This window comes from Macrobrachium rosenbergii, chromosome 27, assembly GCF_040412425.1.
Source record: "Macrobrachium rosenbergii isolate ZJJX-2024 chromosome 27, ASM4041242v1, whole genome shotgun sequence".
Taxonomy (NCBI): Eukaryota; Metazoa; Arthropoda; class Malacostraca; order Decapoda; family Palaemonidae; genus Macrobrachium; species Macrobrachium rosenbergii.
In genome coordinates, this window is record NC_089767.1 from 36,982,009 (window position 1) to 37,004,508 (window position 22,500).

At 36.0% G+C, this 22,500-nt stretch overlaps 1 protein-coding gene across 50 annotated transcripts in view; it reads left to right on the top strand.

Moving 5' to 3' along the window:
• Positions 1-22,500, top strand: part of LOC136853649 (CBP80/20-dependent translation initiation factor-like) — a 151,100-nt gene that overhangs the window by 93,772 nt on the left and 34,828 nt on the right. For 16 of the 50 annotated variants that reach the window (XM_067129496.1, XM_067129509.1, XM_067129539.1 and 13 more), the window contains one exon: positions 6,616-6,684. The exons of 15 other annotated variants lie outside the window; for them this stretch is intronic. In XM_067129496.1, the coding sequence (XP_066985597.1) occupies positions 6,616-6,684 (69 nt within the window). Of the gene's footprint in view, positions 1-6,615; positions 6,685-13,079; positions 13,161-22,500 lie in introns of all 50 variants that reach the window. 19 more of the 50 variants (XM_067129488.1, XM_067129486.1, XM_067129494.1 and 16 more) reach the window with 2 other exon arrangements.

Consider the following 22,500-nt stretch of genomic DNA (forward strand, 5'->3'; position numbering starts at 1 on the left):
ATAGGGGGCTGGCCTTGAATTGGTAGAGATAGAAGGGTGGGGAACTTGAAAATTATGAAACCCAAGTGACGTTTATGCCCCGTTTATACATATACACATGGCTGACAGCGTTTTTGTGACTTCTCTGCTTTTTTTCACATGTGGCATCGTCGTTCGGGAGGGGGAAGCGAGCTTGTGTTACGTGTCAAAATATGGTGGATGATGGAAACGCTACGCTTATTTTTACGACTCCGTTTTAAGGAGGGGTCGTGGCTTTAAGCAAATATAATGTCTTAAAGGGGATGTTTTAAGGTGGGGTCGTGGCTTTAAGCAAATATAATGTCTTAAAAGGGGACATTTTAACATGTTTAACATTTTGAACTCCTAAGGTAGCGCCAATTTGATTTACGTGTTTATTTAAGTTACCTGAAGTTTACATCATCGCTCGGGCGCCATTAATCCGCCAATTTTCCTGTGACATTTTTCCCCAGAGGTTAAAACACATCTCGCTATTCCGGGCGTCCCTACCCGTTGCCTCCGGTGGAGGGTTGTGGAATGTTGATTCTATTTGATGGTACCCGTGAGTTTATACTTTTTGTTGGGGGCGGGGAGGGCGATTGGCATTTCTGTATCATGCCCTAAGGGGCATTATGTGGAATGTGGAATGCTTGTAGGATTCCAGCATACGTTCTACCTGCTCGGAAGTCCTTAGGGAAATGATATGAGATATAACCCGGTTGCCACTTATTCCTGAGTTTTCAAAAGTAAAACTCAGAATTAAAATTTAACACGTATCTGTAAGCACTTAGATAGATTGATAGATGAGCAGGTTATATCAGAGGTAGATTTAACAGATATGCGCATTATATCAGACCTTAAAATGTTTTAAAAACCTGCACCGAAAGATGTGAGACGTCGCTAGGAGAAAGAGAAGTTTGTATCACTTATATTGAATTACTTTATTAATATCCTCTGACCAGGTATAGTTTGATATTGCCAAACTGCTGTGACCATGACTGGGACCCAGAGCATTATCTGACATTGTTGAGACCAAAAAAAGGAGAGAGAGAGAGAGAGAGAGAGAGAGAGAGAGAGAGAGAGAGAGAGAGAGAGAAGAGAAGAGAGAGAGAGAGAGATAGAGGGAGAGACAAAATGAGAGAGAGAAAAATAAAAAAAGGAGAGAGAGAGATACTCACACACAAAAAGGGGAGAGAGAGAGAGAGAGAGAGAGAGAGAGAGAGAGAGAGAGAGAGAGAGAGAGAGAGAGAGAGAGAGACAAAAAAGGGGAGAGAGAGAGAGAGAAAGAACAAAAAAGGAGACACACACAGAGAGAGAGAGAGAGAGAGAGAGAGAGAGAGAGAGAGAGAGAGAGAGAGAACACCCTCAGAGGCCAGGAGGGTACGCGAGCCGATTCTGACTGTGGATGATAGCAGCTTATAGGAATTACAGTTACCCAACGTTCTGCTCCTCCCTCTGAATTCTAGGGCGCAGACTGTTTCTCTCTGCCCACTCGTCATAGTTTGCTGCCCAGCAATAATAGAACACAACCCGGTTCTTCCGAGGCGACTGTGGCATTTGGTTGTTGCGATGCCCGTATGTATTTTAAAGATTAGTTAGTAGTTAGTCTGTCAGTCAGTCAAAACTTTAAATAGGTATCATTGCATCGATATGTCTTGCGGTGTTGATAGTTGATTTTGTATATTTTATATACAGTATGTATATGTATATGTGTGTGTGTGTGTACCTACGTCGACTAGTTTGTGCCTCTTGTGAAATATTTCGTTCTTCTGGTTCGAGAAAATATATAAGAAAATATATATATATATATATATATATATGTATATGCATATATATTATATATGTATATGCATATATATAATATATGAATATATATATATATATATATATATATATATATATATATATATAAAACTCACCTGTTCAAACTAATAAGACTATATATACTGTATATGTATCGTCAAGCCATTTGCATAGTAAATCAGTTCGTATAACCTACAATTACGTAGAGAAGAAGGTCTGGGCAACAAAAGTGCCGCAAAACGAGTATTAAGTTTCTCGTTAAAACGACGTCGTTAAAATTGGCCTGAGGTTTGGGCGGGGCCGGGCTAAGGGTCTCCCGTGTCAGGTCAGTGACCCAGATTAAAAATAGAAACTTTAAGGTTAAACGAATATTAGCGATATGAATACCATAAATTTAGCAATGGAGAGGCAGAAGAAAAAGTTCAGTCTCTCTCTCTCTCTCTCTCTCTCTCTCTCTCTCTCTCTCTCTCTCTCTCTCTCTCTCTCTATATATATATATATATATATATATATATATATATATATATATATATATATATATATACATATATATATTATATATATATTATGTGTATGTCTGTTTGTATATTTTTGCATAAATGTATGTCTGTCTCTGTATATTTTTGCATAAAATAGGTATCTCTCTCTCTCTCTCTCTCTCTCTCTCTCTCTGTAACGGGGAATTCATTAACAGCTTCAGAACCACAAGACAGGAGCTGAGCTGTGCTGACGTGCAAATAACGTCACGCGAAACCATCAATGCTACAATACAAATTTCCCAAAGGAGAGAATACGCCACTAAAAGACTATTTTAGAACGGTGGTTCTTAACCTGGGGGCCGGGCGCGCCCCCCTAGGTGGCGTCAGCAATTTCCAAGGGGGGCGAGCGCGAGCCTTAGGAAAAAATTAAAAATTCTCTAATTATATTCGTTATTCTCTTAATAACAAGAGTCGCTAAGAAGCAGTGTCAAGTATTTGACTAATTCATTTCCAGATGAACTAAAACACCTCTTTCTCTTTTTTTTTTTTTCCTTTAAATCCGGGAGGTAATTTTACTCACAGATGCAAGGGGGGCGTGGAGGGAGGGACCAACTCTTAGAGGGGGCGTGGCAATAAAAAAGGTTAAGAACCTCTGTTTTAGAAACATACAAAGAGTTGGAAGATTAACTCGTATTGTTTTGTAGTGATTCTTATTTGTTATAGATTTTTTTTTTATATAACTTAACAGAAACTTCCTAAGGTTTCAAAAACAAAAAAAAGTTCCTAGCTTAGCAACAAGGGGTTCCACAAGCCATTGCAACCCAGTTAACAAAGGTGGTCTGTGACGCGACGTCCCCAGGTAGGAGAAAATGACGAATTTAACATAGTGGAAATTAACCTAATGCTCTAAATTTAACATATTGAAAATTAACTTGATACTCTAAATTTAGCATAATGAAAATGAACCTAATATTCCAAATTTAACATCATGAAAATGAACCTAACACTAAATGTAGAATAATGAAAATGAACCTAGTATTCTAAATTTAACATATTGAAAATGAACGTAATACTCAAAATTTAACATACTGACATTAACCTGATACAGCAAATGTAACGTAATGAAAATTAACATATTGAAAACTAACCTGATACTCTAAATTTAACGTAATGAAAATGAACCTAATATTCTAAATTAAACATAATGAAAATTAATCTGATACTTTATATTTAACATAATGAAAACTAACATGACACTCTAAATTTAACATAATGAAAATCAACCTGATATTCTAAATGTAACATAATGAAAATGAACCTAACACTCTAAATTTAACGTATTGAAAATGAACCTAACACTCTAAATTTAACATAATGAAAATGGACCTAATACTCTAAATTTAACATAATGAAAATTAAAATAATACTCAAAATTTAACATAATGAAAATTAAAATAATACTCAAAATTGAACATAATGAAAATTAAAATAATACTCTAAATTTAACATAATGCAAAATGAACCTGATACACTTAAATTTAACACAATGAAAAGCCGCCTAATACTCTTAAATGCACCAGAGTCAAGAAGAATTTCCAGTCCCATTTTCCACAACGAACTGTTCTTCCCCTCGCATGACGGAGAGACCATTAACATTCCATTACAAAGTGATTACCGTCCCTATTATCGTGCAATTACGAACGAAAGTGATTGCAAGGTCCCATTGTCTTTCTTACGGACCCAATTACCGTCTCATTATCATTTCCCATAGGCAGGTGTTTCCAGCATACGAACTCCCAAGAATCGTCACTGTTGTCAGTTCCTGATTTTTTTGTTATCTTGTCGTTCTTTGAGTCATACTTCCGATTTCATTGTCATGCACCTTCATCGTAAAATGTGATGCCACCGTGGATTATAATGCCATCGTAAAATTGTAGACAAGAGGAAGGAAAGGTTGGCAAGGTGATGCAGTCTTTGCTGTATATACGTAGCATAATGAATGTCTGCATACATTATATACTGTCTGCATACATTATATACATATATATGTGTGTGTGTTTGTGTGTGTGTGTATGTAAATGTAGGTGAACCCATTCAACTTTTTCACTCACTCCGGGAGTGATTTCACTCGTACATAATCGTATTGTGAGTGAGTACTCCGTGAGGTTTTACAAAGAATTAGTTCATAGTATTACACGTGGGAAGCTGTTTCTCGTGTACAGTTTAGTACGTTTAACTTGTAGATACTCTCTCTCTCTCTCTCTCTCTCTCTCTCTCTCTCTCTCTCTCTCTCAGGTTACTGAGTTCCCGTATATGTAGCACTAATCCCCAACGGATTTTGTTCCTAGATATAGCTGAGCATTAAAAATGCCATTGTCTCTCAACAAAATATGTAGCAATATTCCCTTTCCTGTTTTCCTTCAAGAAAACAAAGTATATACATTGGTGGTGAGATGTAAAGGGATTAGCAGCTTGCCAAAATAGGCATAAGCTGATCGCGACAAATTAGCACCTCGTGTGTGGAAGGGAAGTCTCAAGCGCTCGCCCACCTGTAGTAGTAGATGCAGCCAGTCACATGCTTTTGCAGGCGGCAGCAGCAGCTCACGTGACCGACTGTATTGTGTAAGGTAGCTTCCCTCTTTCTCCAGGCATTGAGTGTCGTTTATGATTCAGTGATAATGTAGTTGATAAACCATATGAAAATGATTTAATTAATTTGTTGAATGTTGAAAACAAACTTTATTGCATTCTCTCTCTCTCTCTCTCTCTCTCTCTCTCTCTCTCTCTCTCTCTCTCTCTCTCTATATATATATATATATATATATATATATATATATATATATATATATATATTATAAATATATATATATTCACATATATATTTATATTATAAATATGTATATATTCATATATATATATATAATACAAATATATAAATATATATATATATATATATATATATATATATATATATATATATATATATATATAAAGAGAGAGAGAGAGAGAGAGAGAGAGAGAGAGAGAGAGAGAGAGAGAGAGAGAGAAATGTAATAAAAGTTTGTTTTCAACATTCAACAAATTAATTAATTATTTTTCATTATGGTATATCAACTATATTGTCACTGAATCATGAACGATACTTAATGCCTCGAGAAAGTATATATATATATATATATATATATATATATATATATATATATATATATATATATATATATATATATATATATATATATATATATATATATATATATAGTGTGTGTGTGTGATATATGCATTCTGTGCTTTGCAGTTTCCTGGAAAGGTTAGCCAGTAGTTATTCGCTTCTTCCTTTTCTGAGCAGTGCAGTTGGCTTTCCTGAAGCCAAAGTCTATTTCCTGTACTTGTTTTTCACTTTCTGTCGATCCCAGTCCTATAACTTGGTTAGTAATATACATTATTTAAATGATTATTGACTCATTTGTGTGTTCTTGGGTTTTCAGTACTTAGTTATTATCTCAGTGACGTACTTGATTCCTGAAAAAAAAAACAGAATCATTCCAGTTTGTTTTTTTGTATATCGGCGTGAATTAGAGAGAGAGAGAGAGAGAGAGAGAGAGAGAGAGAGAGAGAGAGAGAGAGAGAGAGATTTAAAGAAGTGTTCTTCTGTAAGACCTGATATAAATTCGTGAGCATGATTGGCCTTTGAATTGTAGCCATATACTTTCTACGCCTATGAAGAAGCTGAGATATTCGTGATTATTACAAATCATTACAAATCATAACAGATTATTTCTTTCAGGCGAGGACTTTTTTTTTTGGGTGCCTGGTTATTTTTTTTTATTCCCGTGCACTGGTATTTATTTGTACTTCTCTCTCTCTCTCTCTCTCTCTCTCTCTCTCTCTCTCTCTCTCTCTCTCTCTCTCTCTTCACTGCTATTCACATTTGACTCCTAATAACTTATTTATTTGTTACTGCATTCTCTCTCTCTCTCTCTCTCTCTCTCTCTCTCTCTCTCTCTCTCTCTCTCTCTCTCTCTCTCTCTCTCTCTCTTTTCACTGTTATTCACATTTGACTCCTAATAACTTATTAATTTGTTACTGCATTCTCTCTCTCTCTCTCTCTCTCTCTCTCTCTTGTCATTTACTTACATTTGGGCATTCATTCTGCCTTACTTGTCTCCTTAAATTATTAAAAGGTGTAGTGTTTCAGCATCGTGTTGCGGGTGATTTGCCGACTTGCAGGGAACACCCTTTTGTATTCAGAGTTTATTTATATGTCTGTTGAATTCCCAATGTAGTTGGGATTTCTCCATATTAATTGTATTCCATTTCCCCTGCCGATCCTGGGTAGGCCGAGCGCAGGAACCTTACTCGAGAGAGGAGCTTTGGACGACCCCAGTCTGCCTTCGCTAATTTGCAGGTTATTATGATGATTATTACTACTATTATTATTATTACTGTCATTATTATCACTGTTACTTGAAGGACGACTCGCTAACTCTGCCTTGGAAGCATCGTGATCTTAATTCATAGTTGTTGTCTTCTGTAAAGTAGGATTAACCCCAGAAATACCACTGCTGCCTGCCTCTCTCTCTCTCTCTCTCTCTCTCTCTCTCTCTCTCTCTCTCTCTCTCTCTCTCTCTCTCTCTCTCTCTCTGTCTTTTTTTCTGTAGCCTGGGCAGCAAAGCCATGAAAAAAAAAAGGAATGAAAGACATCCCTAGATTGGTTTGAAGAGCGGCCGTATCAGACCTGTCTTGAACATGACTAGATTCTTTTACAGCTTGTTTACTCTTGAACTGTCATTGCCTGGATCAATATTGGTTATTTAAGATAGGGACTGTAGTAAAACCATCCGCTTAAAGTAATATCTGGTCACCACACGTCATCCAGTGAGCAAACTAAGTAATAGTTTACAGATGTATTTTTACACGTAAATTGGTATATGGAAATGCAGTCCGGTGCCACATACACCTGCAGTCAAGTGCCACATTTTATACACGTAAATTAGTACCGGAACTGCAGTCAGCTGCCATATTTTCACTCATAAATTGGAACCGGGCCTGCATTCACGTTCTTCATCTTTGTCATGTGCCATTACAGTGTTTTTGGTCTTTCGTTTAAAACATTTCCTTAGGAAGTGATGCTCTGGTGCCTGGCAATTTAAGAGTGAAATAGGGCTTGTCATTTTATTTGCACCGTTCCGCTTGAAGAATGTCTTTGTCCCAATGTCACCATCATTTTGAAATACGTACAATGAACACCTTGCATCGCACGCCAGTGTCATACCCCATGGTTCATGTATACCAGATTTTAGGCTTTGAAGCAGAAGTAAATAAAAGTGCAAATCAGCGAACGAATACACACACACACACACTCACAGCCTCTAGAGCCATTAGGCTAATGTAACGTATTATAAAAATCAGGGTTGCCATGTACTTTATTGTCTCATTGTGCATAGTGCGTCCGGAGGTGAGCTGACACTTTGCAGCACAGAAGCTGCTCTAGTTGTCCCTCGTCCAGAGTCTCTAGAACTTTGATCTTCCCTTGCATGTCTCCTTTTTTATTCCCTTGTGGTCTATCGTTTATTACTGTATCCTTGTCGCTTGTATTCGATTTTTATTTTTATTTCAAGTCCTCCAGTGTGCTCAATTGCAGTATCCTTCGCATCAATCTTTCTTTCCTTTGTAATGATTTTTGTTTTTTTCCATTTTGCTTTAACTAACACTTCCGTGTTGTAGGTTATTATTATTATTATTTTTATTGTTATCATTATTCCATGGTGACTGAAGTATGTTTACATTGCTTATTTTAATTTTCGCATGATGCTTGATTGTGAATGTATCATTTAGATTGAAAAAAATTATTTTTGAAAGCATGAAGAATTACAGTTTACGGCTGTAGTCGTTTCAGTGTGCATGAATAGTTTATCACTTTTGTTTAGAACTGCTTTATGCATCCCTGTCATTTGTAAACACCCGCTAGGAAAACGACTTAGACACTGATATTGCTGCAAGACCTGGTAATGCAGTGTGGGATAGGTCTTAGGGGTGAGTAGGTTAATTCGTCCTTATCTTGAGGAACTGTCGTATCCCAATTTTTTATTTTTTTTTATTTTTTTTTATTTTTTTTAGTTTTCCAGCCAAAGAGTCTCAGTTTCTGACGCTCTATAACATAGCAAAACTTCAGCTGTCGGTGTTGTCACATTTTCAAATAAAATTTCCTCAGAAGACGAGCTAATTAGAAGCTTTGAATAATATCAAAATCAGGCGTTCAGCATTAGAAGGGCCTCTCGCCTCAACTTTTAAAAATGTTTTTTTTTTTAAAAGGGAGGAAAAAGGGGGTGGGGTTGAACTATAATGTTTTTGCGCATACTGTTCTATTCCTGATGGCAAATACTTCATCTTATACAAAACTCAAACTTTGTGTCCTGAAAAATAAAGAAATGAGAGCAGGTTGAATTTCCAAAACTTTGATGGCTTATAACTCAAAATATTTTTTGTGGCCAATGGCCCTTCTAATTTTGAACGCCTCAGATCTTGGTAACCAAATTTCCTCAGAAGACGAGCTAATTAGAAGCTGTGAATAATATAAAAATCTTTGAAGCTCATTTTCTCGGAATGGGGAACAAATGGCTGACCCCAGTTCGTCAAACTAGGGCCGAATTAGTAATTGGTCTTCGCTAGCTATTGGAAAATAGGAAATGACGTCACGTAACAAGATGCAAATTTGTCTGACCACTCCCTGTGTCTTTGTCTAAAGTATCTCACGTTGCCTCTGCTTCGAGACGAAAGTTGCTTATTTCCTGTTGTCACACATATGTGGAAACTTTTGTAGAAACTGGAACATTTCTCCACTTGTAGAAACTGGAACTTTTTTCCACCTGTAGAAACTGGAACTTTTCTCCACTTGTAGAAACTTTTGCAGAAACTGGAACTTTTCTCCATTTGTAAAAACTTTTGTAGCAACTGGAACTTTTCTCCACCTGTAGAAACTTTTGTAGAAACTGGAACTTTTCTCCACTTGTAGAAACTGTTGTAGTAACTGGAACTTTTCTCCCCTTGTAGATACTTTTGTGGAAACTGGAACTTTTCTCCACTTGTAGAAACGTTTCTAGAAACTGGAACTTTTCCACTTGTAGAAACTTTTGTAGAAACTGGAACTTTTCTCCACTTCTAGAAACTTTTGTAGAAACTGGAAATTTTCTCCACTTGTAGAAACTGGAACTTTTCTCCACTTATCCTTTTACCACTGTTTATTTAGAAAGAATTGATCATATGATACAAATCAGATGATTCATACTAAAAATCATATTGGCTAGTTGTATTTTGTATTAAGTTTAAAGAGGTCACTATTGTTTCCCGAATTTCGTGTGGTTCTGTGCGTTTGATTTATATTTCCACAGGTAACTGTTAGCCAGGAGTAAAAAAGAATGACTTGCAGTAATATTTTTTTTTTATAATTTCCGTTGTCACCGAGGATCGTTCAGCTTATATTTTGTTTTTTATATAAAATTTCAATTTTTGTTCTTCCGTTGACCAGGCGAAAAGTATATTAGATAAACTGGATTACTGAGAGATTTTATAAACATTTGACAAAAAATTATTATTATTATTATTATTATTATTATTATTATTATTATTATTATTATTATTATTATTATTATTATTATTATTATTATTATTATTATTATTATATAGATGTCTCCAAAGATTTTAGATTGAAGCGTAGGAAGTACGAGCAAGTTACCGTATGTGTGTATATATATATAAATAAATATATATATATATATATATATATATATATATATATATATATATATATATATATATGTAACCTCACGCACTATGACTCAATCAGCCATCATTTATAATCAACAGCCATCCGGTCAACGACCAGAGTGGCTAGCGGTTATAATCCCAGAACGCTGAACAAAACCAAACTTATTAACACCTTGTGGAACTACACCTTTTTTTAAAATGAGTATTGACTCGTAATTCAAGGTAAATGACCTTAAAAAACATATTTAGGTTATCGTACATTCGTTAGACATTCAGCGTCTCTAGGCCACATAACGCTGTGAGTACGTTATAGGTACCTGCGACAGAAGTGTCCGATATTCGTAATCTAGTTTCAGTGTCGAAAGTAGATTCAGCGTCCTCCTCCTCCTCCTCCTCCTCCTCCTCCTCCTCCTCCTCCTCCTCCTCCTCCTCCTCCTCCTCCTCCTCCTCCTCCTCCTCCTAAGTTTAAAGGACCCGGTGATGGTTTTGGCAATGCAACTTGAGGCCTCATTATGCGGCCTAATGGCCTCATTTGCAGTCAGCCATAGAGATTAATTATTAATGATCGTCAAACGCGTAACACTTTGCCGAGCTATGCACCTCTGGGAGAATATCCGTCTAGCCTTTATATATATTTTCAAATGAGCTTTTATATAGATTTTCAAATGTGCGTCCTCACTGGGAGAGTATTTTCAGGCCGTTACGGGTATAACTGTCCATCATTTTTTGTATTCATATTTTTGTACCTCTTCAAAAAGATTGTATTTTCCCAACATTTTGGTGGTATTCGCTTTGTCATAAGATAATTTAGTGTTGATCACGACTAACATATTCGTCGCGGTTCTGTCTCGAGGTAATTTTTTTATTGATTTTCTCATAGAGGTTGAGTCTGATTCAGCATCCTGTTCTAATGGTTAATTGAAACAGAATCACAATGGATATTGTTGCTTGTTTTGGGTGCTGTGGACTCTGAAATTTGTTGCATAATAAATTTACATATTTTTACTTTCCCAGTGAGGCTAGATAATAGGTTTTGGGTATTGAACTGAATGGAATTGAATATAGAATTTAGGCCAAAGGCCAAGCGCTGGGACCTTTGAGGTCATTCAGCGCTGAAACGGAAATTGAGAGTAAAAGGTGTAACAGGAGGAAAACCTCGCAGTTGCAATATGAATTAATTGTCGGGAGAGGGTGGAGAGTAAGGTAGAAGAAAGAGAATATGGAAGGAGGTACAGTAAAAGGAACGAAAGGGGTTGCAGCTGGGGGCCGAAGGCACACTGCAAAGAACCTTAAGTGATGCCTACAGTGCACCGCATGAGGTGTGCTGACGGCAACCCCCCCCCCCATACAGGGAAGTTTTGGGTTTGGGGTATTGGCTTGAACATCGATGCATTCAGATCTTCCTGTGGTCAGAATAATTCGAGATTTCAGTGTCTCATTTATGTAGGCAGCTAAATAGGATATTTTTCACAAGAAAGTAATACAACCGAGGGAGATGTTTTCTTCCATCTCACAACAAATAAAGTATTTAAGGAAATGTGCATTTTTTCTCCACAGAGGAGCTAATATATATATATATATATATATATATATATATATATATATATATATATATATATATATATATATATATATATATATATATATATATATATATATTTATATGTATATATATATATATATATATATATATGTATATATATATATATAATATAGAAAGTTTCAGTGACAGCATATTCAAAACAGTGCATCTTGTTGACAAGTCTCCCAGGATATACCACTCGTACCGTATGCAGACTGCATTGCTTTTAGTTGAACCTACTGTACATGCAAATGAAGACCAAATTGTTACAAGGTGACTTACGGACACATGCACGACATAAATAAAAGAACAGGCACGAAGTCATGTGGCTTGCTTTGCCTACGTTTATGCGAAAGATTAAGGCACTAACAAAAAAAAAGCAATTATGGCGTTTGCTTTCTTTATTTATATATATATATATATATATATATATATATATATATATATATATATATATTATATGTATGATGTATGTTTGCATATATTATATATATATATATATATATATATATATATATATATATATATATATATATATATATATATATATCATTTGCATGATAAGCTTAACGCTAGAGCATAGCTATTGATATAAATGAGCCACTTGTGTGCATTAGTATACGGTAAGATTATTCGCCTTGACTTGATGCTTGATATTTCGGTGAAATGTTATTTTTTAATTCAAATTATGTTACATAATGTCAAGTCTACACTTAGCCTACTGATACTGCATCAGTAATTCTAAAATAAGTTTTTTATTTTATCATATATATAAATTCGAAATGCTTTTATTTTCCAGTACTGTTAATGCTTACCGTTATTGATTTCAATTCACTTTTATGTAGTAATAATTTTGGATTACAATGATTTGCTTAGAGATTTAATATCGTAAACAAAAGCATAATAATATTTGTGTAAACAAAGCATGAAGTACCTTTCTCTATAAACACAAAATGAATGATTGCACAAGTCCAAAAAACAGCTATACAGTTTTCTATGTTTCAGTAATCTAGGCTAATCCACATTCAAGGATCCTTCTCTTAATAAGATTCAGATGCTTATAGTACTTTTGAAGTATCCCAGAGATTCCACAACATTCTTAATTTTACTTGATTCATCTGCCATTAAACTCTTGGTACCCTCTTCCTCTTATCACATATCTTCTAAACAACTCTAATTTCTGTTTTAAATTAAGCCATTAACACTTCACAGCCTGAATACAGTGTTATTCTACCTGGTTAGTGTCTGGAAACATCTGGCAGTTGAGTCATGAAAGAGGGCGGGGCTTATATCTTAACTCAGAGTAAAACACTGGAGGCGAGTCATGACATGGGAAGGGATTATATCTTACAACAGAATAAAACACTCTAGGTATCCTTCATGCTTTGGCAGTACCATACGTTTCCACCTTAATGTTTTCTAAGGATGTGGGTCGAATTCATTTTGATTTGCAGAGCGACGACGGAGGATTACTCCAGGTGACGAATGGTTTGACCCGACAGAGATCCTTCATGAGAAATAGCCCCAACCTGCAGGTCGGAAAGGTTTTAAGCAACTTTTGCTTGTTCTCTCTTATATTTGAGATTAGTCCGAGAGATTATGGTACTCCTCTCTCGATAGATAATAGACTTTATTCCTCAGGGCTCTCTACTCTCGGCACATGTAGTGGAGCTCATTTAGGTTTCAAAATTGAGGTTAAGTAGTGGTTGACTTTGGCCTTTTATTTACTGTAATGTTTTAAGTGGTTTAGTCATATTAAACATTGTTTGACAATGCTTTAGATCTTATATTTAAATGCCCACAGTTCATATTATAATATACTCGTATTACAGGAACTTGCATTAGTCACCTTGTCATTTTGACACTGGGGCAATGATTTAGTTAGGATGGTGTGTTTCCTTGCTTTCCAATAGATTCATTGTGTAATGTAAATGTTCGTTCTTACCTGTGTTAGTTACATATTAGTCTCCATTCACTGTGTGATGTCTGATAGCATTAGTTGATAAACAAACTAACCTTGGGCCCTGCATCTGTTTGGTCATGTAGTCTTCAAATATATTTGCATACTACGTGTTAATTATTATTTAAGGAGACTTGACTTTCATAAGGATATAAAATATGATATAATCATGAATTTTACTTCAGTGGTGTTTTCATTACTGCACGTGTAAGCTATGGATTATCATTATATCCAGTTTATGGATGGGTAAGCTGAAATATTCTTGGTATATTTTTTGACATACTGGTGCATCTTGACAGCACAGAAATTCAGGTTTTCAGTATTTACCAGATTCTATAAAAAGGTTGGTAGGATGTACCTTTGTTTTTGAGTACCCATAATGTATTCTTGATATGTTGTAAAAGGAAAAGGTTTTCCAGAGTGTATTTATGGTTTGTATAACGTAGTATTTTTTGCTAATGCTTTATAAAATGCGGATGTTGACGAAAGTTGACTTGTGGAAAAGTAAGGAAGGTTTTACTTTTTCTAGTGGATTGTGTTTAAGAGCACAGCAATGATGAATATAGTGGAATGCAACGACAAGAATATAATTTAAGATAGATCTAGGGAGTTTGAAGACATGATATGGATATTAGGCAAAAAACATGAGAAAGATTTCAGAATAAAAAGTAAGTTGAAGAACTGAATGAAACTCATAAAGAATAGAATGAAATGGAATCTGAAAATCTTGAAGAATTGATGGTATGTGGAAAGGAAAGTGATGAGAAAGGTTGACGGCACCAGTGTCGACAAAATACGAGTTGACACTGAATAATTAGCCTTGTCCTTCATGCTCAGTGGTGTGATAGAGCTTGGAAAAGGAAGCCTTGGAAAGCTTGTAAGTAACACTATTTGTATCCAAAGAAAGGGGTGTGATTTTAGAGAGGTTACCAAGGCATTCAGAATTTTTTGTAGACCAAGGTTAGTAAAAATGGAAAAGTTTTTATGGTTGAATTCGCGAATGTATATGATAGAGAAAATTGGCTTCGAAATAACCGAAGCCCATAAAATAAGGGAAAAGGAAAATCGATTTACTTATTTAGCATAAATTAAACACTAAAAGAAGATTTGGAGGAATTTGGAAAAGTTCTCTGGAGCTTTCACACTCACGCCATGCATAACTAGGAGAAAGAGAGTGAGAGATTTTCATAAGGCCATCTCAAGAAGCTTCATAATAGTTTTTTTTTTTTCATTTAAAGCTTTTTTCTGTACTTTTTAGGGAAAATGAGCAGCATTAACATGGATATTAATTTCTACCTCACATGGGGACTGAACCTAGGACGTCTGAGTGAGGTGGAAATTTATTTCTATTGGTCAAGTGATTGTTTATTTCCGCTAACAATGCTGTTATCATCGCCATTATTATTATTATTATTATTATAAAAGATTCTGAAATATAATCCATGAAATCCATGAATTTTGTGATAATTCTCCGTTGCAAATGCTATCATTATTATTATTATCATTATTATTATTATTATTAGTAGTAGTCGTAGTAGTATTATCATCATCATCATCATCACCATAACAGGTTCTGAAATATAATCCATGAAAATTGAATTTTATGTGATAATTTTCCCTTGTAAATATTATTATTATTATTATTATTATTATTATTATTATTATTATTATTATTATTATTATTATTATTATTAAGAGAATCCATGAAAATTGAATTTGTCTATTATAATGTTTTGTGTAAGTTCTGACTGAAATTGAAGTTATAATATTTCCTAAGAATTTGTGATCAAACTCAACTTTTCAAAACTGGTCCCCTTGGAAAGGTAAACATAGACACCAAAGCCTGGACAAGGGAATAGCGGTTCGGGTACCGCGGTAACGAGTATGCCCCATGGGTAATAGCATCATTGTAACGTTAATTTGTAGAGCTGTGTCATTAACTAAGTTCTTAAGTTAGTTTAGTTTTCAGTTACTTCAGTGGATCGAAGGAGCGTGAATAAATGATACTTCGTAATGTTGGCAGCAGATTATAATACTGCTACTGAGTAGACATATAATAATAATAATAATAATAATAATAATAATAATAATAATAATAATAATAATAATAATAATAATAATAATAATAATGATAATAATATGACCTTTTTTGACGTTGCCGAAAGACATTTGTCAGAGGGACCCACCTCTCTCTCTCTCTCTCTCTCTCTCTCTCTCTCTCTCTCTCTCTCTCTCTCTCTCTCTCTCTCTCTCTCTCTCTCTCTCTCAAACGTATGTCATTTATATAACAAAAGTTGTATTGTAAGTCGAGGTCGACTTACCATCCATTTTTCTATTTACTCTTTGTTATTTTTATTTATTTATTTGTTTGTTTTGTTGTCTGTAAATGCACGAATTTAATTTTGGGGACTTTTCTCTCTTTGGTATGAATAAGTCAGTATTAATTTTCAGGACATTGGTTTTATATATTTAGAGACAGAGAATTATTAAAGGTGTTGGAGGTGTGACTGGGATATTGATTTCTTCATATAAGTATATGTATTTATATAATATATATATAAAATATATATATATACATATATGTGTGTGGGTGAAAAATCTATAGCAATCCAAGAGAACACAGAAGTAGTCAATATCCCAGTCACTCTTCTAACACCTTTAATAATTCTCTGTCTCTAAATATATAAAACCAATGCCCTGAAAATTAATCCTGATTTATTCATACCAAAGAGAGAAAAGTCCCAAAATTAAATTCGTGTATTTACAGACAACAAAACAAACAAATAAATAAATAAAAATAACAGAAAGTAAAAAAAATGGATGGTAAGTCGACCTCCACATACAATACAACTTTTGTTATATAAATGACATACGTTTGAGAGAGAGAGAGAGAGAGAGAGAGAGAGAGAGAGAGAGAGAGAGAGAGAGAGAGAGAGAGAGAGAGGTAGGTCCCTCTGACAAATATCTTTCGGTAACATAAAAAAGGTGATATTATTATTATTATTATTATTATTATTATTATTATTATTATTATTATTATTATTATTATTATTATTATTATTATTATTATTATATGTCTACCCAGTAGCAGTGTTATAATCTGCGGCCAACATTACGAAGTGTCATTTATTCACGTTCCTTTGATCCACTGAAGTAACTGAAAACTAAACTAACTTACGAACTTTGTTATATATATAATATATATATATTATATATATGTATGTATATATACTTATATATTTATATATATTATATACGTATTATTTGTTAATAAATATGGTTTTCAACCGGTTCGTTTAGCTGATCTAATTACCAACTCTTCCCCCTAGCAACGTGTTTGTCTTTACCCTTCTTGCTCGATTAACGAAGATTAACCTCAGCCACCGTGTTCTGTGGTCTGTTCAAAGTCATACTCGGGGTGAGAGTAATTTTTTTTTCAATACAGGAATTAATATCTTTTATTATTCCAAACTGATTGCTTAAGGTTTGGGAAGGAACATTCGTCAAAATCCAGATATTCTTATTATTAAGCGTCTTTGACCTTGGGCAAATTCGACGACACGCGGAATAGTGTCGAAATTGGAAACACAATAGGCTCATGAAAGCGTGATTGTAATAATAATAATAATAATAATAATAATAATAATAATAATAATAATGGATCTATTAGCCACGGTGATCGTAACATTGATGAGGATAGTAGAAATAAGTTACGATTCCTCTGGCCCCATCAGCATCTTGCTCACGGAACATCATTATAAAAACGATGCAAAAAAAGGAGTTAAAAAAACTGACTTCCATTTAAAAGAGAAGGAAAACAAACGAGGAAATACGAAGAAGAGGAAGAAAAAGAAACAGAACCCCGGTCATAGGGAAACGGCGAAGGGGAGACTTACGTTTTCGTGGTGTTTCCACGTTTTGCTTCTTTACATACTCATTTCCTGTCATGTGCTAAGCTTAGCACGTACACACACACCCCTTTTTTTATCAGTCACTCAGTCCGTGGTCTTTCTCAGACGTCACTGTGGCATCTTCGGGTTCCTTTTTTTGACTATGGAGTTCCTGGTGATTTTGTGGATTTCGTGTGTTAGGATTTAAATGGTTTATTTTTGTTTTTTTTTACCAAGGGCGGTGTTATGTCACCTTCAGGAACCCCTTTTTAGACAATATGGGATTTCTGTTATTTTTGTGGATGTCGTGTGTTAGGCTTTAAAAAGTTTGTTTTTTTTCCATTGTTCGCTGTGTCTGATTTGAATCCATATATTTTTTTTTATCCATTACTACATAATAAGAGCTAAGCAGAGCACATTATGTAATCGATTTGTTGATAGGATCTTAACTTACGAAATTATTTTTGGCCCAAATGCAGCTGTACGTTGTTGTACTTGTTGATTTTTTGGCAGATCAGCAACACCCTGTCCACCTGTTTGAAAATTTATGCACAGACCTCACGTACCTTTTCCTTGGTCACACACACACACACACACACACACACACACACACACACACACAAACTGTCCTTCCTGAAAACAGTCGTCTTTCAGTTAGCCTTAAATTATGATATTTGCGAAGGTTACACGGAAATGACCCAGAAGAAATGCGCGAGAGCGGTTGCTATTTTGCGTGTAAAACAGCGCATGTGAAAAGGCTTACTCGAGGGCGGACTCACGTGTCCAGTCACTCTTGAGCAAACGTGTTCGACGCAGACTCCAAACGGAGACAGCAAATTCAGCAGAAAACGAAGCTGTTTTTCGCCAGAGAGCTAAACCAACAGGTTGAAGCAGATGATTGTAAGAGTTATATAGAGAGTGGGAATCTCCGGTTAACGGTTTGACATGGTGTGAGGGGTAGTCTTTGATCAGGGGGTTGGTTGGGTGGTTAAAAGGGAGGGGGAGAATTGTTATTTCGGGGACTATCAGGTTGGCCGCTAAGGAAACTGTGACAGAGCGGGTGGCTCTCAGGCGCTCCCTGTGCTGATGCCTGTCAAGTGCAGGGAACTGCCATAAATGGCAGTTCCTCATTTTTTCTATCCCTCTGTAGCATCGAATATAGTCACGATGCATTCGGCATTGGGTGCCAGAGGTTATAAATTTTCCGTAGGGAGATTTTAATTTTTTACATTTTTTCAATCACGTAGGGGACCTTTTCAAGAGCACTGGACTGTGCAGTGTCTTGAATGTTTGATATCACTGGTCTTTCTTTCAGTGGACACCAATTACACGTTACTTACCATCCTGTTTATCATTTGGCTTCTTCCATTTGTGGATAATACGCTGGGGGTAGGAGGGTGTGGGTGTGTGTGTGTGTATGCTTGGGGGAGGCTTGGCCTGTTGGTAGAGACGTCAAGAAAGTGTCTTGTGCATCAGAGAACATGTGAGTGAGAGAGAGTGCAGCGATTACGCGGAGCCCTTCCTGGTTTTAACTGATCATTCTCTGACTCACCGCCTCTGGTAGTCTACGCCGTTTGCTGGAGGTCCTTCAGTGCCCATTCGAGTCCAGACTTCAAACGAGACATACGGGAGGGAAATATCAGAAGGTTCTGCTGTTCAGAACTACAACGAGCTCTCGAACTGCACGAAAGAGACACAAGAGAAGGTGAAAGTTGTTTGGATACTTAGAGGCTCCTCTGAACGATTTCTACAAAAGGGACTTTTAGGTAGGACGTTCCTCGTTCTGCCTTAGATCCCCCGTCTTCTGGAGAAGAGCGCAGTGGTCGATTGTCTGCCGAGATTTGTGCGGAGGAAGACAGTGCCTCCCAGAAAGCTAGGAAAGGTAACAAAATTTCACTTGTCCTTTTCCAAGGCGACTTTCAGCTGACGCTTCCAGAGGAGACCAGGTCATTCAAGGGGCCACGCATCTCGGTAACCAAAGACAACTTTCTATTTTGAACGTCGTCCGTTGCCCTCCTTGAGCTGGCAGGAGTTGCCTGACTACCGCTACAGTGTATTCAAGGACAGAACTCGTCTGCGAGACTTTTAGGGAGCAGAAGAAAGAGAAGAGATTTGAGGGAATACCAAGCCAGAAGAGTGCATTGTCAAAAGTTCACAAGTCGCATCTGTTTCGAAGAAGTATTGGACCACCAAACGGAACCAAAAGTCTACCGAAACTGCCTCTGTTATTTTGAACTCTCTCTCTCTCAAATTCCCACTTCAGTAAATACAGTAGTAACAGGGAAGGATTGTGATTCAGAGTTCCTTACATAGTTCACTTCCACTTTGACCATAAGACCTCAGCATCTATTGTGAATATTACCTACAGTTCCTGATTTTCCGTATCAACGAACTTCACGTTTTGGCATCGTATGAACAGACTCCGGAGAGCAAAGGACACACTTGTAGTACCTCCTTGCTACCTCCCCTCGAAGTATCCTTCGTGCGCCGGCATTTAGGCCGCTTACATGCGTCCTCTATTCAACTCCCGGGGACTTCTCAGGTTTAGAGTCCGCGTTCCAAGTCCCATCGCCGAAGAAAGGGACGGATACCACTCCTCCACTGTGTTGGTTAAGGTTAGTTGGTGTTGTTTGCCTGTCGGTGGAATTGGCGGGAAATTCCAACGGTGAAATTGGCGGGAAATTTAAACTCAATGAAGTTGGCGGGAAATTTAAAGTCGATGAAATTGGCGGGAAATTCCAACTTGGTGAAATTGGCGCGAAATTTAAACTCGATGAAATTGGCGCGAAATTCCAACTCGGTGAAATTGGCGGGAAATTTAAACGGTGAAATTGGCGGGAAATTTAAACTCGATGAAATTGGCGGGAAATATTAACTTTCCGTTAGATGATATAAATTTATGTGTTTTAACAATGTTCTTCATAATGTTGTGGCAGGAGTAGTTATGACATGTCAAACGCCTTATTGTATAATTCCGTGACGTTTATTAGCTAAGCCATTACTGTAGATGATTGTTAATGCATAGTCTATGTGAGAGAACATATTTCATGGGGAAATGTGTTCAGTGTGGGCAAAGCATTTTCCTTTTGAAATAATTGTTTTAAGAAATCCAAGTGCTAGAAATGCATTACGATGTTGCCATCGCTTCTGAACGTGAAAATAAGTAACTGTAAAATGATTTGTTGTGATTCTAGAATGCTTTAGTCAAGACTACCCAAACCATGACCCGTCTCTAGTTTTTAACCAAGATGAACTGGACTACAAGTATTGTTTTGTTATTGCGTAATTGCTGTGTGGTGGGTTATTTATTTTTAAAAAATCCTTTACAAATTAATCTGAAATCTTATGAAAACATTGAGCAAACATCATATTCAACATATTTTACGAAAACCGTTTTATTAAAAGTTCTAACAAAAGTTGGCGGACAATTCCTTCCATCCTAAGTATGTCCCGTAGGAGGGCAGTGCCGTCAGCACACCCCACAGCGTGCAATGTGGGCATTACTAAAGGTTTTTTGCAGCGTCCCTTCGGCCCCTAGCTGCAGCCCCTTCCGTTCCTTTTACTGTACCTCCATTCATATTATCTGTCTTCCATCTTGCTATCGACCCTCTCCTAACAATTATTTCAAAGTGCAACTGCTTTGAGGTTTTCCTCCTGTTACACCTTTCGAACCTACGTACTCTCAATTTCCTTTCCAGCGCTGAATGACCGCATAGATCCCAGTGCTTGACCTTTGGCCTAAACTCTATGTTCCAGTCCATTCCATTCCTAAGTATTTTACAACGAATTACTTGAAATAAAGTAAAGTTTAGTCATTTCTCGGAAGAGAAACGACTCATTGCGAGCCCGGCGCAAACATTAGACGCAAAGGGATGCTATTCAGGTGCGGAATGCGGAATTCCGTGAAATATCCGGTACTCGTCAGGAAGTCCGTGTCCTGGTTTGTAAGCGGATTAACGGTCCGGAGGACCTTTGGCTTATCCTGAGAGAGAGAGAGAGAGAGAGAGAGAGAGAGAGAGAGAGAGAGAGAGAGAGAGAGAGAGATTCTTATAACAATTTTAAAATTGGAATCGTATTCCTTGAATTGCCTTGGCAATTAAACTACTTGACTTTCTTTTTTAGTAGTATCTACATGCCTTGAGGATTACTGCATTTATATATATATAATATATATATATATATATATATATATATATATATATATATATATATACACACACACGTACATACACACATATATATATATATATATATATATATATATATATATATATATATATATATATATATATATATATAAATATATATATAAGTAAATATATATATATATATATATATATATATATATATATATATATATATATATATATATATATATATATATATATATATATATATATATATATATAATATTTATATAATTATATATACATATCTCACACATGGGTGTATTTCCGTGTATAACGATTACTGCCCAGCAAAGCAATATACATGGTTCCTTATTTTAGAACCTCAAGAACTCTATAATTCAGCACCGTTCGCAGACTTAAATGTTATGCTTGAATAATTCTTGTAAATATATAGGTACAGAGTATGGGAAGATTCAGCATGTTACGGCTTCTCAAGAAAGACGCTCTGCTTGTTAGGCATTTTTCATATGGCTAGTTTCACTGGACTCAAGAAATTGTATGTTGAACTTCTCTCTCTCTCTCTCTCTCTCTCTCTCTCTCTCTCTCTCTCTCTCTCTCTCTCTCTCTCTCTCTCTCCCCGTCGCTTTTTGTTTGTGGTTTAAATGTATGTTGGAATGGGGTGTGTCCTCTCCTCTCTCTCTCTCTCTCTCTCTCCTCTCTCTCTCTCCTCTCTTTTTCCTTCTTGTTTAGATGTATATTGAAATGGGGGTTGCTGATTGAAGTTTGACCGTCCTCTTGTCCTATCCAGTTCCCCCCCAACACCTCTCTCTCTCTCTCTCTCTCTCTCTCTCTCTCTCTCTCTCTCTCTCATCTAAGCTGATTTAGATATGCCCTT